The sequence below is a fragment of the Rhinatrema bivittatum genome, chromosome 1, assembly GCF_901001135.1.
Source record: "Rhinatrema bivittatum chromosome 1, aRhiBiv1.1, whole genome shotgun sequence".
Classification (NCBI taxonomy): domain Eukaryota; kingdom Metazoa; phylum Chordata; class Amphibia; order Gymnophiona; family Rhinatrematidae; genus Rhinatrema; species Rhinatrema bivittatum.
The window spans coordinates 216,142,800-216,159,639 of NC_042615.1; the positions used below are offsets into that span (position 1 = coordinate 216,142,800).

General features: G+C 41.3%; 1 protein-coding gene across 1 annotated transcript in view; it reads left to right on the forward strand.

The window, feature by feature from the left end:
* HTRA3 (HtrA serine peptidase 3) overlaps positions 1 to 16,840 on the forward strand; it is an 83,687-nt gene that overhangs the window by 24,121 nt on the left and 42,726 nt on the right. The window contains exons 2-5 of the mRNA XM_029591751.1: positions 158 to 257; positions 3,276 to 3,498; positions 6,089 to 6,283; positions 14,885 to 14,917. Coding sequence (XP_029447611.1) covers positions 158 to 257; positions 3,276 to 3,498; positions 6,089 to 6,283; positions 14,885 to 14,917 — 551 coding nt within the window. The remainder of the gene's footprint in view (positions 1 to 157; positions 258 to 3,275; positions 3,499 to 6,088; positions 6,284 to 14,884; positions 14,918 to 16,840) is intronic.

A 16,840-nucleotide genomic window follows, 5' to 3' on the forward strand; every position in this document is an offset into this window, starting at 1 on the left:
TCAGTATAACTTAATGATACTTTCTTCAAAGAAGCTAAACTATAGCTAGTTTTTTTATTTAATTGATGATGTACTGGTGTGGATTGCATAATGTTAACAGTGGGGTGACCTTAGAAGTTTTTCTTATTAACATGCCCAATTCTTTCTGCTAGTATAGGTGACCAACATCTCAACAGTCCAAGATACAAGTTTAACTTCATTGCAGATGTGGTGGAAAAGATTGCTCCAGCGGTTGTTCACATTGAGCTTTTCTTAAGGTAACTGTTTGTCACGCTATTGTATTACTTTATGTTTGGTCATCAGACTGTGCGTAAGCCTGAGATACATCCCCATAAATATGTAGGCATCTAGGGAAAAGAAAGTTTGCCCAGTTTATTTGGGGTTTGTATCACCCCCTCCCCCCTCCATTTTTCCTGACTTTATTGCTCTTACTTCCCGGAGGATATGCCATGGGAACCAAAGTTCCTTTGCTACTCAAGGGCTGGAGGGGAAGTCTCTTCGGAGGCTGAACCCCTCGGTGCTGTTCCTCTGCCAGCAGGGCTCATCCCAGCACAGGCAGTTGCCTTTTCCCCATCCCAGGACTCTTGAGTACATCACCTCTGTCACAGATCCAAGCTCTGTCAACACTCCCAGGCAAGAGAGACTCACTCAAGTCTCCTATCCCACAGCCTTACGTTCTTGATATAGGGCTGACCCGACATACTGTTTCGTATTTCAATTTATTTTAAAACCAAATTATCAAGCCTTTTGTTTTGGAATTGTCTTCCTATTTGCCTGCAATTAGGATTTTAGAAAATGACTTGCATAGTAGTGTAAACACATTTTATATGATATGAGGTGATACACAGCAGCTTGTAAACATGAGATTTTCAAGTTGCTTTTGTGATTGTTTTTTTGATTTTAGCTACTCAGCTTTTTTGGTTAAACTACCATATGTCACCATGTATACAATGAATTAACCATCAACAAACAAGTTGCAGATGATACCTTTTTATTGGACTAGCAATATAACAGTGACAAGCTTTCAAAAGTTATCCTTTCTAGGGATGTGAATCGGGCTTCGGACGATTGAAAATATCGTTGATATTTTCAAAATCATCAGAAATGGGGGCTCTCCCAAAACGATAGGAAAACCCCACGATATTGTTCGTGGGGGTTCTCTTATCGTTTTATTTATTTATTTATTTCAGGTTTTTATATACCGGCATTCGAGATCGCAGTCACATCATGCTGGTTCACATAAAACAAGGGTGCATCGTGAAACATAAACTAAAACAGAGGTGCGGAAAATGCAGTTACATATAACAGGGTAATTAAAACTTGGCGGGGAGGAAGAGAAAGGACAGATTATAATTCAAACATGTAAAAACGATAGTGGAGATAATTGATTATAGTGTGGGCGGAGATAAGGAGTGGCGTGGATGAGCTAAATCAGTTGGAGTCCGGGAATGCTTGTATGAATATCCATGTCAATGGCCTCCATGTGACAGGGGCCATTGGCCGGCCCCTGTCACATGGAGGGAGCACTGGATGGCTGGCACCATCTTTTAAAATAGCACGGGCCATCCAGTGCTCGTACCATGTGACGGGGCTGGCCAATGGCACGGATACCCTATCACATGGTAAGGGCAAAGGCCATCGACGCCATTTTTATTAGTGGCAGCCGACGGCCCGAGAGCGGGAGATCGCTCCCGGGACCCCCACTGGACCACCAGGTACCTGTAAAATGTTTTTGGGGGGGTTGGCAGAGTGGGGAAAGCTAAGGGATTAGTTTTAAAGGGTCGGGGTGGGTTTTTTGTTTATCGGCTCGGGCGCAGTCGATAAACAAAACCGCGATCGGGCCGGACGAAAAAAAACCCACGATGTGAATCGGAACCGGAATCCGAATCGATTCCGGTTCCGATTCACATCTCTAATCCTTTCTTCATCAGGTCAGTCAGAAAGGATATCTCTCAAAAGCTCATCGTAGATGTATTAAATTAGTCCAATAAAAAGTTATCCCCTGCTGTTTTATTTGTTGACCCTTAATTCCTTGTATCCAAGTGGACTAACCCAGCAATCATGATCCTTTGCATATAAATTGAGAAATTTGCACTGAATTTGAAGGTAAATAATATTGTTGCAGTCAGCTATGATAGGGGTAGAAGGATGGTCTTATTTTCACTTATAAATGATGATATATATATATATATATATATATATATATATATAGTAATTCTAGCTGGAGGAGATGCAATACAAAGCTTAGAAGCTTTTTATGCTGTGACCTATATCATCATAAGACTAGTTGACATCGGGAGACAATGACTATTATATTATCAGCTGATGTCAGCTACAACAAGTGAACATCCTGACAGTGACAGCTGATGGTCCAAACACTACGTGATGCAACATGCACTATTGTCAGTGCTTCCCACCTTCAGTTGCCTCCTAGCAAACTCTCCCCTGCCAAACCATCATTTTTCTCCATTATCTTTTTGCATCTCTGTTCTTTTCATTTGTTTTCGATGGTGCATTTGCACTACCACAACTGCACGCGAGCCACCGCTTATCCTGAGCTCGGCATTCTACTTTCATTATGTGGTTGCTGAATGTAAGAAAGTAGATATGACCCACAGCCCACAGAACAGCCACATACACATGCATCCCATTCCCAACGGTCTCATTTTACATGCTGACTTTTAGGACAAGAACACCACAGAGAGGTCAGTATTCTGTGGATTTATCTGGCTAAATTTAGGATAAAACTTAACCGGACAGAAAAATAAAAAGAGGCAGAGTTTTCCCCATAATTACAGCAAATGCAGGGATATGACTATATCAAGGAACTGACTAGTCATGCATAAAAACTGTAAAGTTGAATACATTTTGTAGAAATATAGCAGATTATAAGATTCTTAAATAAATAAATATATACTTCCTTCTATGCAGCAGACATCAGTCTGGGAATGTGATACTGACAAGGGTGTATGTTTTTTATGGCTAGTGATATTTATATCTTATCCTATAGTCCACTGGCATCACAATCCAGATGTTTCACCATATTGCTTGTGCCACCTTCTAAGGTCTGTTTCTTGCTTGTTTAAACATGCTCATGATACATTTTATGACCTTCTCTGGAAATTCCTGGTATGGTCTAAAAACTGCAGTTAAATCACAGAACACTTTAAAACCTATAGCCAGATCCTAGAATTTGCAGGGTGCCAAAGGCTGAAGATCAGATCAGTAATTTGCTTAAATTATTTAGATTTTATTCTTGTTTGTTTTTAATGCAGACATCCTTTGTTTGGCCGAAATGTCCCCTTGTCGAGTGGAAGTGGCTTTATTGTATCAGACTTGGGTTTAATTGTGACCAATGCTCATGTGGTGTCGAGTAGTAATGCTGTATCTGGGCGACAGCAATTAAAAGTACAGCTGCACAATGGAGATTCCTATGAGGCAACCATCAAAGACATTGACAAGAAATCGGACATAGCAACAATAAAGATCAAACCAAAAGTAAGTAGCTGGTTCTTCAATTATTTATTTACTCCCTTTTTTTGCCTCTGATTTCCTGTAACCCCCAAACTGGATGACAAATGAACAAAAATACACAAACAGACAACTTAAAGAAATAAAACATAAATCACATAATACAATAATGCATTAAAAACATAACATTACACTGAGAAAATAAAATCCAGCATAAATGAAAACATCTAAAATGCACAATAAACTACTCAACACATACTTAGAAAAGAGAAGGTCACAAATTTTTGCCATTCTAATCTAAACAACAATTGGAAATGTACCCTGTTTTTTCAGGTATTGCATGATTTCTAAAAGCATATTTTTGAAAGGCTTTTTTAATGTAATTATTTGCAACGCTGTGGATGTAATGTGAATCTTTTTGATTCAGATGTCATACCCTGGCACAACATGGACCTTCCCGCTGCCGCCCAAGCGGCTTGGGCGCCCAGCCAGGCACTCAAGGCAGCGGGAGGTCGCGGCTCATCTTGCTGGTTCAAGGAGACACTCTAGCTTCGTCTCGTCTCTTCCTCTCTCAGGAATCTGTCCATGAACGGATGCCGCGACCTCCCACTGCCTTGAGCGCCTGGCTGGGCGCCCAAGCCGCTTGGGCGCCCAGCCAGGCACTCAAGACAGCGGGAAGGTCCATGAATGGACGCCGCGACTTCCCGCTGCCTTAAACCTTGAGCAGCAACAACTAGGACTCCCTGTGGCCCTCCAAAGAACTAGAGGGTGAATAGCATAAATACTTTAAAAATAGATAGTAAATAATAGGGTTTCCTGTATGGACCTGGACAGGCACTTAGGACAGGGTTTAAGTATTTTCACATGAACGGACGCCGCGACCTCCCGCTGCCTTGAGCGCTCGGGAAGGTCGATGAACGGACGCCGCGACCTCCCTGCTAAACTGCTCCGCCATGCTCGGGGAGGAGAAGGGAAGGCTTTCGGGGTCTCCAGCTCCCCTCTCCTCGCGGGGGGGGGGGGGGTTGCAGCCTGCAGAGAAGGTTGAAGAAGGGATCCAGAGGGGGCGAAGTTACAGCTCAAGGCAGCGGGAAGCTGACTGAACACCACACTAACGCCAGGGTCAGGGTAGGCGGTAAATTTGCAGGTTAAAGACGCGGCAAAATAGCTGGTTAAAAAGGCGATAATCTGGGCGCACGTTCCTGTATCGGAGGGAATAGCTAATCTGATCATTAACATTATCATATACATGCTGCGGGCGGAAAGGGATACGCGTCGATTTCAAGAAGCGGTAAGGACGTGTAAAACCGGATACTGAATCGCGGGTTCACCTTACGCGTCCAAATTGTGCGTCCAAAGCGGGTTAGAAACGGGGTAACTGCGGCCGCGCTTTACTGTATCGGCTTGCTAGCCTGATATACCCGATATTCAGCTAGGTTAGCTGGATAGCTCAGCCCCTCCCTGGAACGCCCCCAAAACACCCCATTTTTATCAGGCTAAATGATAGCTGGATAACTACTTATCCAGCTATAATTTAGACAGATAAGTGGCTGAATATATCACATTTGTCATTTACATGGGACAACTTTTGAGTTGTCCACTTAAATGGCTTTTGAATATCGACCTTTGTGAGTCTTTCACTTCATATGAATAACCTCCATATGTTAGCGTTATATGGATAATCAAACCAAGCAAACTCTGTCATGCTCTTACAGAAGAACATAAGAAATTGCCATGCTGGGTCAGACCAAGGGTCTATCAAGCTCAGCATCCTGTTTCCAACAGAGGCCAAACCAGGCCACAACAACCTGGCAATAGCTCTAATTTTCAAAAGAATGTTGTAAAAAAAAGTCCTATATGATCATGTGTAAGCTAGAACTCAACAGATATTCATTTAAATTGGTAGATATCAGCCATCATGACAGGAAGAAAGTGTGGGGGAGCAACTATGATTTAGTGATGGTTTAGTTATTGATTTCAGAGTTATCAGTTTTACTTTATGATTTATGTTCTTGTTAAGTATGTCAGAAATTTTGTTTTTTGTAATTTAAATTGTAATCCACCCAACTATTTGTCCGGGCAGGGCAGAATATAAATGATGATAAATAAATACATAATTCCAAAATTATTATAAAAGTGTATGATATGATTGTAAATGTTAGGGGTTACAGCACTTGAGGAGTCATTTCTTCTCTTAAAAATAGGGACTGTTGGACATTGTCATGATAATTTCACTGGTTCACTGCTGAATGGGCAGAGTTGATAAAATGGAAAAAGAATATTTTGAAGTTTTAAGAACCATGTATGTGTGTACACAATTGTGCTTGCATATGTGTGCACCCTTAGGGATGGAAATCAAATAAGAGTGTAGTGTAGTGGTTCTCAACCTGATCCCACAGGCCTCTCCAATCGGTCTGCTCTTCAGTCCTACACCCAATGTATGCATCTATATCTTATGCATATTCATGGTGGATATCCTGAAAACAAACTGATTGTGGGTTTCGTTGAACTGGATTGAGAACACAAGCATAGAGCCCCGTAAACTTTTTTTCATTAAACTCATCTTATATTTGGACATTTTGCTATATTTGTTTCCCCTCTGCATTTCCTATTTGTCTAGAAAAAGCTGCCGGTTTTATTACTGGGACACTCCACTGATCTGCGACCTGGAGAGTTTGTGGTGGCAATTGGGAGTCCTTTTGCTCTGCAGAACACTGTGACCACAGGCATAGTCAGCACTGCACAGAGAGATGGAAAGGAACTTGGCTTGAGGGACTCCGATATGGACTACATTCAAACCGATGCAATTATAAATGTAAGTGACTATACTAAAAGCACATGAAGTTACAAAAATGGGTGTTGCTCAGATACAAAAGATACATTAATGTATCAATCTGGATAACCATATTTATAGTAATAAGTGGTTCCTTAGCCAAATAAGTAAATTAGTAATGCAATCATGTCTGGTTATTCTCCCATAAAGTCATAGGAAAGTTGAATGTGAAGTAATGTGGACTAACTATATAATCCATATGTTATTCTCTGCTTTCTGACTTGCCATAGCTCATGCTACCTTCTCATGGAATTCCTTTTCTGACACCAGTCAAGTCAACACCCATTTCCGGACTGAATTCCCTGCAGTTCTGAATTGCTCCATTTTAAATCAGATAAATTAAGCTTTGGAACTCAAAGTCTTTGCTTTAATTTTTGGCTTCTGTATATTTAGAAGAAAAGAGTAATGAAATTCCACTAGAAGAGGGTAATTTTATTTACTGGAGAACAAGGACTCCACAGGCTATGGATTTTTAGTTGCTAGGGGTTGCTGTTTATGGATAACCTTAAGGGTGAATTTTCAAAACATTCTGCATGTAAAAATTAGCATATATATGTGTGTAGGTAGCTTCTACTCCATGTTTTCTAAAAGTCCAAAATCCGCGCATATTTTCATTTTCGTGCACACATATATACATGTAACAAAGAAGGGGTGTTCTAGGGGAATTCCCAGGAGGGGCCAACATTTATGTGTATAAGTTACACATGTACAGTTTCCAACCTACTCGTGTACTTTTACACTTGCTAATTATCTGGCGTGATATTAAACCTATATATTGTGTATTACTGAATGGGTGGGCGGTCTGGGTAAAGTTGGGGGGGCCAGTTCAATGTGAAGAGCCAAGGGGCTCACAATCAGGCCGATGGAGCACTCTGTTAATCGGCATTTGGATGCGCGTTTTCGACGCGCTAGCTTTACCCTTTATTCAGTAAGGGGTAATAGCGCGTCGAAAACGCGTGTCCAACCCCCCTGAGACTAATAGCGTGTTAATGGCCCTATTAGTCATTCCCACGCGATACAGTAAGTAAAATGTGCAGCCAAGCCGCACATTTTACTTTAAGAAATTAGCGCCTACCCAAAGGTAGGCGTTAATTTCTGCCGGCGCCGGGGAAGTGCACAGAAAAGCAGTTCTTACTTAATAAGATAATAATGACTTAATATCATGGTGATATTAAGTTGGAGGCCCCAAAAGTTAAAGTTAAAAATTAAAAAAAAAAAAAATTTAAATGGGCCTGCGGCTCACGGGTTGAAAACAGGACGCTCAATTTTATCAGCGTCTGGTTTCCGAACCCGTGGCTGTCAGCAGGTTTTAAGAATTGACGCCGGCAAAATTGAGCGTCGGCTGTCAAACTCGCTGACAGCCGCCGCTTCCGTCAAAAAAGAGGTGCTAGGGATGCGCTAGTGTCCCTAGCGCCTCTTTTTACCGCAGGCCCTAATTTAAATAAATTAAGTTACTGAATCGCGTGCACAGGAGAATGGCCTGTGCGCGTGCTGGGAGAGCGTGGGCGCTCGCCCGCTCTCCCGCATGGTTTACTGTATCGGCCCGAATGAGCTGCAGAAGGGCTGGGCGAACAGATGGACTTAATTGACAAAGCAAGTAATTTCATCAATGCACACATGTTGTAAAATATACAACTTCCACGCATAAATTGGGACCTGATGTACTTTCATGTGCAAAATATACACGCATATATTTTTTTAAATAGATGGGTAAAGTATGCACATTCAGGGGTAGATTTTTAAAAACAGCGCGATCGCGTACTTTTGTTTGCGCAGCAGGCGCAAACAAAAGTACGCTGGATTTTATAAGATACGCGCATAGCCGCGCGTATCCTCTAAAATCCTGGATCGGCGCACGCAAGGCTGCTGATTTTGGGCAGCCGGCGCGCGCCGAGCCGCGCAGCCTGCCTCCATTCCCTCCGAGGCCGCTCCGAAATCGGAGCGGCCTCGGAGGGAACTCTCTTTCACCCTCCCCTCACCTTCCCCTCACCTTCCCCTCCCTTCCTCTACCTAACCCACCCCCCCTTACCTTTGTCGTAGATTTACGCCTGTGAGAAGCAGAAGTAAATCTACACGCGCCAGCAAAGTGCTGGCGCGCGTAGATTTACGTGGTCCAGGCCTCCGGACCGGGGGCTGTTCTGGAGGCCTGGACCACGCCTCTGGTCCCACCCCCGAAACGCCGCGCCCCGCCCCCGAAACGCAGCATCATCGGGTCCCGCCCCCGACACGCCCCCTTCCAAAAACCCCGGGACCTACGCGCGTCCCATAGGCGCGCCGGCGCCCAAGGCCCTGCTCGCGTAAATCCAGGCGGATTTACGCGAGCAAGGCTTTTAAAATCCGCCCGTCAGTGCATTGATATATGTGGTCTCAATGCATTTGTGTGTATGTTGCAGGGTAGAGATGTGCGTATTTTATAAAACGTGAATATATTAATCACCCATGTATTAAAATACTATAGTAAATCTATGGGCGACCACATGCATGCATATATACTGCCACATGCAGTTGTTTGAAAGTTATCCTCCCTGTATTTACAGTATATGAAGTTAAGATTAGATGATATTTTAACAATACAGTTTCACACAAAATTGTAAACTTTTTTCGGTGTATAACAGTAATATCCTCCTACTGCCATTTTATACCTCCTACTGCCATTATCTATATTGGTGAATAAAGATGGCATCTTAAGTATCTTGTGTATAGAAGCAGTTTTTCCCCCTGATGTACCACTGCAGGTGGGAGTTTTTCAATTAATTTGGCATCATCTGTTGACCAGTCCTATAATTTACTGTACAAAACAGAGTTACTAATGTCCATTAAAGATGTACTGATATTGTCATGTATTGTCATTTTTGTTTAAAAGTTCTCATTAACTGCCACCCAAAGTGGTGTACAACAAAATCTAATCTAATCTAGTCCCAAAGACCCTCGTGGCATGCTTTACAGCATACAAAAATCTAATTTCTTAAATACAAATTCAATCAAACATAAATACAATTGATAATTACTTTGAGTTATAATAGATAAAACACAGTGCACAAACCATTAAAAACTTAAACTCAGACCTCCAAAGCACCAGAGCTATTAGTGCTGCATCACCTTGATCACAACTCCATGCACCTAAACTGCCACCCAGTGAACCATCTCGTCCCACAACCCCTAACAGATATTAATATCATCCTAGCGACATAATAAATACTGACAAATTCAAGAAACACCCCACCTGATCACCCCAGATCCTAACCCTCTTCCTATTTTTTCAGTTTCAGAATACAGGAACAGTTTCCTTACAATTTTTAATTTCATTTTATTTTTTTTTAATTTTATTTATTCTTTATTTTTAATTTTAAAAGGTCCGTTTTTGGTTTTTTTTACAAGTAGAAATCAGTGCCCTCTTCTTTTCAAGGGCTCTTTTCTTCTGGATGTCTGGAGGGCAAATGGATGATACACTTGATACAATTGTTTATAAAACATATATTTTGGAAGATATTGGGCAAAAATTGTCACACTCTCTGGAAAAAGGTATTTAGAGTGGACAGGCAGAGGAGCCACCAGGAGGGCCATGCAGGCATTTCTGCCCACAAACAATGGTTCACCCAGCCATTTATGCAAATATATTTATTCCAGCTGTAGTCTTGATAAAGTCTGGGTTGGCACACTGGCACAACCATGCATGCAAATTTGGCACATTTAAAACTTTTTACACTGGACGATGGGAAATAAGAAACCTAAGTGGAACACAACAGTCTTCTGTCATCTGATATTACAAAATAACTTTAACCTGTCTACCATATTTAAAAAACAAACTGGCAAATAAATACATCTGTTCCTGCCAGGGATTGTGGCACTTGCCTTTGAAAAACTGCTTTGACCTACCCTAACTGATAATTCTGTCTCTAGCATTTTATCTTTTTCATAATTTAAACCTAATTTTCCTTAAATCCACATCTTTCTCTCTCACACACATTCCAACTTCTATTCTACTTATTGTCTACTTTCATGCAAACCACCATAATCTTAGCAACATTTTCAATACTGGAGAGGATAAGAGGATATTTGCATTCCCATTACCTTAACTTTGTACACTTACGGTACATTAGTTACTGTGATACAATATAACAATCTTTTAAATAAATATGGTGAAGCTTGATTTACAAATGAGAATGCGGAGTACTTACCTCCATATGGAGTTAATAGTTTTAATGTAATTTTATTGTTTTATATTGCATGATTATGTTTATAAGGATGTATGTGTAAATTGATATACTTTTATTGTAACCAGCTTAGCTCAACTGGTTTGCTATATGCGGGCTATAAATATTTTTAAATAAAATAATAAATAAAATGCCACATCCTATCTCCCAAGAGGAGAAAGAGAGCCAGGTTTTGGCTTTAGTTGAGAACACTAAGTACGATGATTGTCTAGCATGTTAAGATGATGTGAGATGAGATAACATATTCATTCTCTCTTGGGTTTGGGAGGAGATGGCTAACTATTCCGGTCAGAAACATTCATGCTGGCTTAGGAGAACTTCACAGCAGGAATGTCTGGTTCTCTGCTGGTGGTATCAGGCCGCCTTCTATACAACAGCAGTAGTGCTAATGGTGATACTTGAAGTCATTCCCCACCCTGGGAGAGACATTAAGAAAAAAAATAGTTACGTTATAAGACAATTATTTTTCAAGGGTAAAAATGGATATTTTGCCACTGACATTTCTATTAAAAAAAAAAAGTATCAAGAATAGGGACCTTTTGTAATGCAACAGTTGTTAAACGAAACATTTGTTCATTTAGAAACAGAGAAATGTGGCGGCAGAAAAAGACTAAATGGCCTAAACAGTCTACCCATCTGCACAACTAATTTAGCTTTGCAATTCCCATCACTCCCTCAGAGATCTCCTATGTTTATCCCATGCTTTCTTGCATTCAGATACTGCTTTTGTCTCCACTATTTCCACTGGGAAGCTGTTGCATGCATCCACCACCCTCTCTGTAAAGAAATATTTCCTAAGATTACTCCTGAGTCTACCCGCTTTCACTCTCATCCCATGACCTCTTGTTCTAAATCCTCCTTTCTGTTGAAAGAGGCTTGTCTCCTGTGTATGGAGGTATTTAAACATCTCTGTCATATCTCCTCTATCTCACCTTTCCTCTAGGATATACATATTTAGATCTTTAAGTCTGTCCCTATATGTTTTAGAAAGAAGAGCACTGACCAGTTTAGTAGTCACCCTCTGGACTGACTCCAACCAGTTTATATCGTTTTGAAGGTGCGGTCTCCAGAATTGTACATAGTACAATTTAATAAAGTATGAAAAGTAAAAAAAATACAGGAGGTTGTACTGATATATATGTTATATGAACACTATTAAGTTTGGTTTACAAAGATTACATTTTGATTGTCTAAAAAATAAACATATATGTGCCTGAATTTCACTGTGATATATATATATGTAGACTGGGAAGTGGGGAGTAAGATAATTGAGGGAAAAAACTCTGAAAAATTGTTTAGCAGGAGGGATTAAAAAGTGATTCTCAAGGAAGGTTCAAGATAGAGGAGCTTGAAAGCTAAATCCTCATCCCCTTAAGTGAGCTTGGGGCTTGAATCTTCCCAATTGGAGATACAATATTTCTAGTACCACAGAAAGCGTGTTATGGAAAGCTTGATACATTCGAGGCAGAGTGGCACATGTTAGCTAACCTCAGAGGAATAGGCACAGCTAGAGCAGCTCTCTGCAGTGTCTTTCCCACACTTATAGTTAACCTCAGCACTTAGATTAAAATCCTGAGTTTGACAGCTTGCTGCTAAACTGAGTCTCTGGGAACATTATAAAACAATATTTGATCATATGTAGTAACTGTCCTCAGCATTTTCTGAACAACTCAAATTATTATTATTAATCAATTGTAATTGCACTCAGCGTTTATATTGGCAAATGTGTGAAGGTTTTAGAGTGCAATCTTGCAGAAATGTGAGGATTTATCTACTGGGTCATTGGTGACATGTGCTCGGTCAGAAATGATCCTGATGATGATGAGGCTAGTAAAGCTGCTATAGCTAATTCTATCCACCAAGCCACTGTTTGCTGCCGATTGGCAGTAAAAAAAAAAATACTCACTGCTGAATAAAACTGGATTAATTGCGAGCAGTGCCACCATTTGTCGTACTGGCATAACGATTTGGCAAAGATTACAAGAATATACGGGCCTCGTCATCACTTCTGAATTATTTTCATACTAGAATAATTCACATCTGGAAGGGACCTGGGTGCTTTTGACAGCTCATGTAGAACAGCTGTTAGGTTGGCCAAGTGAAAACTGTGGCAAATCTAACAAATAGATGGAACCAAGTGAAAATTGATCCATTCTTTTCCAACAGTGCCAGTATGGCTCCAAGAACTCTGCTAAATGCAAATATCTTTCTTGCTGGAAAACTGAGCCTGCAGATTGGTTGATAGACAATCTAAAGTTTAGGGAAGGCAATTTTTCAAGCCCTTTGCTCAGATAAATTACCCTGCCTGCACAGTGCCCTTCTCAGCCTGGCTGAAAGGATGTGTGGGCTTCCACCATGCATGTTCCTGGATTGCAGGGAGGTGCTCCCGGGGCATGCATTAGGTCAGGGCTAGGATAACATGACATTTTCAAAAGTATTCCTGTCTTGAGCCCTCCTCCCCCTTCCCCAGACTGCCTGCACAAATAGCAAGGGCGAAGTATGCAGGTGCTCGCTAATTTTCAGAGGGTGAAGGTAGGAACATTTAGTTGCAAAGCCAGCAAATTAAAAGTGCCCATGTGCTCTGCAGCTGTGCAGGCTACTCCAGATTGCCCCTATAATGCACTGGTGCTTTTGTGAGGACAGTACAAGTCAGCACGGAAAAATGTGTGTGTGTGTGTGTGTGGGGGGGGGGGGGGGTGAAGAGAGAGAAGCCAGTGGAATTGTGTCTGGTAATTAAACACTAAAGCTCTCAAACCAGTTTAATAAAGGTAAACCAGATTAGGAGCCACTAAATTGGCTTGCATTGACTCTGCAAGATAGTCAAATGAGTCTATTCAGGGACTAGCCTTGACTGCAGTCCCCAGAGAGGAAGTTCTTGCAGCAAAACTGTTTTAATGGTAACTGTGGGTGGGTACTGAAGCGCTGATTGATTGTTGATTAATTAAATTACCAAACCCATTCCTCAGTCTGTTTTGCATTGTGGCTGGGGACCAAGCTGTGACATATTCTTTACTTGCATAACAAGCTGTCAGAGGCTGAAAACTTCTGTAATGCCAGAGTCTTGTTTCTTAGGTTTGTGTGGTAAATACGTTTAGACTCAGATGTGTGCAAACATTTTTTTCTGTAGACATCAACATGGAAAAAATAAAGATTGATAGCATATCTGGTCCTTAGTGATCAACTTCACCCGAGTAAGAGTTAGGCTTACTCTGCTAAAGCACCAGAGTTTCCTGAAACTTGTTCTCGGTGTTCTTTTCAAGGGTTTAAAAAAGAATTGAACAGCTGCGATTGAGAGGGGTGGATTGTGGCACAGGTGTTCAATGACTGAAAGATCCCTTCCACATTTTTCATTTACTTCATTTACTTATGTTTATCAACCCAGGCTTTATTGATCTTTAAAGGTCTAATGGTGAAAGGGTTTGATTCCTCTTCAGGTAACGAAAATCTAGCTTTAGAGTTAAAGGCCGTGATAAAAGCCAAGGGCTATTTTGGAAAGAGTGAATGGAAAATCCCTTCCCCCGCCTGCTGTGAAGCAGGACAGATTAATCCCCAGCCATCCTACATCACACGTTGTAAATAAACCCATCAGTGGGGATCGGAGCCAAGGTAAAAATACACCTTCGTTTATTTTATAGAATGGAGACCTTTCAAGCACTGTCTCTCTCGCACACCCTGCCCTCCCCATTCCTCTGTGAAACCCTGGGATTATACAGCAGGTTTCACAGTTTGTATAAAGACCTGTTTGATACCGAATAATTACCCCTGTCAAATAATGGGCAGCTGATTCCGAGAAGCCTGGGAAAGACGGTGCTAGAATTGCTGTCTTGTGCTGCTGATTTTCCTTCTTTGGCTCTTTAGTTCCGGGACCCCTTTCTTTCCTCATATTTTGGAAGGAGGCCTGTACGTCTCCGACTGCCATACCGCCACTTACAAATAAATGGCCTTCCCCAAGTTCACTCTGCAACTGGGAGTGCTGTAGGAGTGCTTTGCATGTAACAGGGAGATGCTGGCAAGGGGGTGCCCCCATTCCCTTGGACTGATAGTGGTGGTACTGGATTGTCAGAAGGCGTCCAAACTGATTTCTATTCAGAAAACAAGCCCACCTCCAAGAGCAAAGCGAGGCCTTCATTCTTTGGTTGATATGAAATGAATTTGTGAGTCCTGCTGTTTTAGGTGCTTTGTGGCAAAAGTTAAATGTGGACTTTCAGGTGAGAGGTCGAGCTGATGTGCGTAGAACGCCTGCTTCATGATAATGTAAGAAATATCCCTAAGAAGCTTGAGTTACAGTCCCGTAGGAAGAAATTGTTTGTTTGTTTTTTAAATAAGAAACCATAACATAACAAACGGTGTTTTTCTTTTCTGTTCACAGTATGGAAACTCTGGAGGTCCTTTAGTTAATTTGGTAAGTCATGTTTTGTACAAATTGTACCTGTAGAAATAATGTGCTCTGCTGTAAATATGCACATCAGCTTTTCCCACTCATTAAGACATCTACAGTATATGCTGGTTGAAGACATAATGCTGTGCAGTATTATATTCCCTCTCTGTTTTTATATTCTCTGTGTGTATAAATATATATACTCACACCCACTACTGACTCTGCAGTGCTCTAGTCCTATTTTTAAGTGGCAATACGGTCGATGGAAGAAAGATTTAAATTCTGTAAGATGGCTGTTATTTATATTTCAAGGCATCTAGAAAATTATTGGTCAATCAGATTTGCTGCTTTCCCTGGATAGATGGTGGCCAGTAAAGTTCTACCCTCCGATGGAAGCTGTCTCCTTTTAGACACCTTCCATCAGTCACGGTTTGAACTGTTCCATTCTGAAGTAAATTTAAAAAAAAAAGTGAAAACGCTGAGTAATTTCATTGTATTGTGTGTATTTTTTTTTTTTAATGATTTTGTTCATAGGGGCCTCTTTTCAGCAAAACTCCCAAGGGGATCAAGTGACTGAACATCTGGAAAGATTCAAATTATTACGTATCTTTCCATTCTGCAATTTAAGAAATTTGGGGAGTCTTGGGGTGATATTCAGATTTCTAATGAAGAGATTTGTTCCTGTGCATAAGATTTGCATGTAGAGACTTCATTTATTATATGATTTTCTGTTGTTTTAAGTAAGTGTTCATTGCATAAGGATCTCGCCATTTGTCACGTTATTATTTCCTGGGGATCCTGGACATTGGAAGGACCCGGCTTCAATTAGGGCCCGCTCTGGCCTCAGTAGCACTCCCTAAAAGTACCAGGAAGGGCACCCTCCATGGGCCTGGGGGGGGGGGGGTTCCTTCCTCCCCTTCCCCCGGAGTGCTGCAGTTGGCGGTGCCTCCTCCAAACCACCACCACATGAATTCCTGAAGCAGCGGCGTCTTGTGCAACCGCAGGGGCTGCACGCTGACCGCAGGGAATACATCTGTCATGTCTGCCATTGTTCAATACATTGAGCCTTCTAGAGCTTGAAAATTCCCACAAACCCAGGCGCACGGTCAAAACTGACACCATGTTCTTCTTGGGTTTATGCTGGCACCTATGAGCTATGATTAGTGGCATTCATCTCTCTCTCGTTTTGCTGTAAAATGTACGCCTCAGTTAAATTTGCTGCTTATCATTACAGTCCTAGTGTCTGTTTCTGCTGTAGTCATAATAAAGCAGCCAACAAAATAGGAAGGTTGGTGGATGCCTTGAACAGTTCTCGATGGCGTCCCTGGGGCAGAAACTGGGTTGGAATGCAGTGAGATATGACGCAAGCAGCGAGGATTCTTAGTTGTCAGGAAGCCAGGGCAAAGCCCAAACTCATGATGTGGTGATCATCATTTCCCCATCATGTTTTATGTTTGTAATTAAGATATGAAATGGATCAGGATTTTTTTTTTAAATTATCTAATTAATGGTGAATAACGTTCCTAGAATAGTAATGTGCAAAGTGCAAAAAATGATATCCTGCACAATACTCCAAAAAAATTCATTAAAACACTGACTGAGAAATTCTGAAATCTTTCTAGAAAAGTCTGAGAAATTTTTTTTTTCCTGCCAAGGTTTAGTTTTGAGCACATTTTTTGCATTATTAAATCTGTCTCACAGTTAGTGCAAAATTACCCTGTTAAACAGATTGTGCACGTGGTCTTTTCTGAGCCTGCATTTTAAAAGCTATTCACACACATGAAGCGTTGTTTTATGTGCGTAAATGGTTGTTATAAAAAACAGCACAAGGCTCTGTGCATGTAAACGTATGCACTTAGATTAATTTCACGCGTATTCTTCCACGTGCCGGCAGCAGGTGTTCCAGAAGTTAGAGCTGGGGGCGAACGTCTGATGAGATGTGTGCAT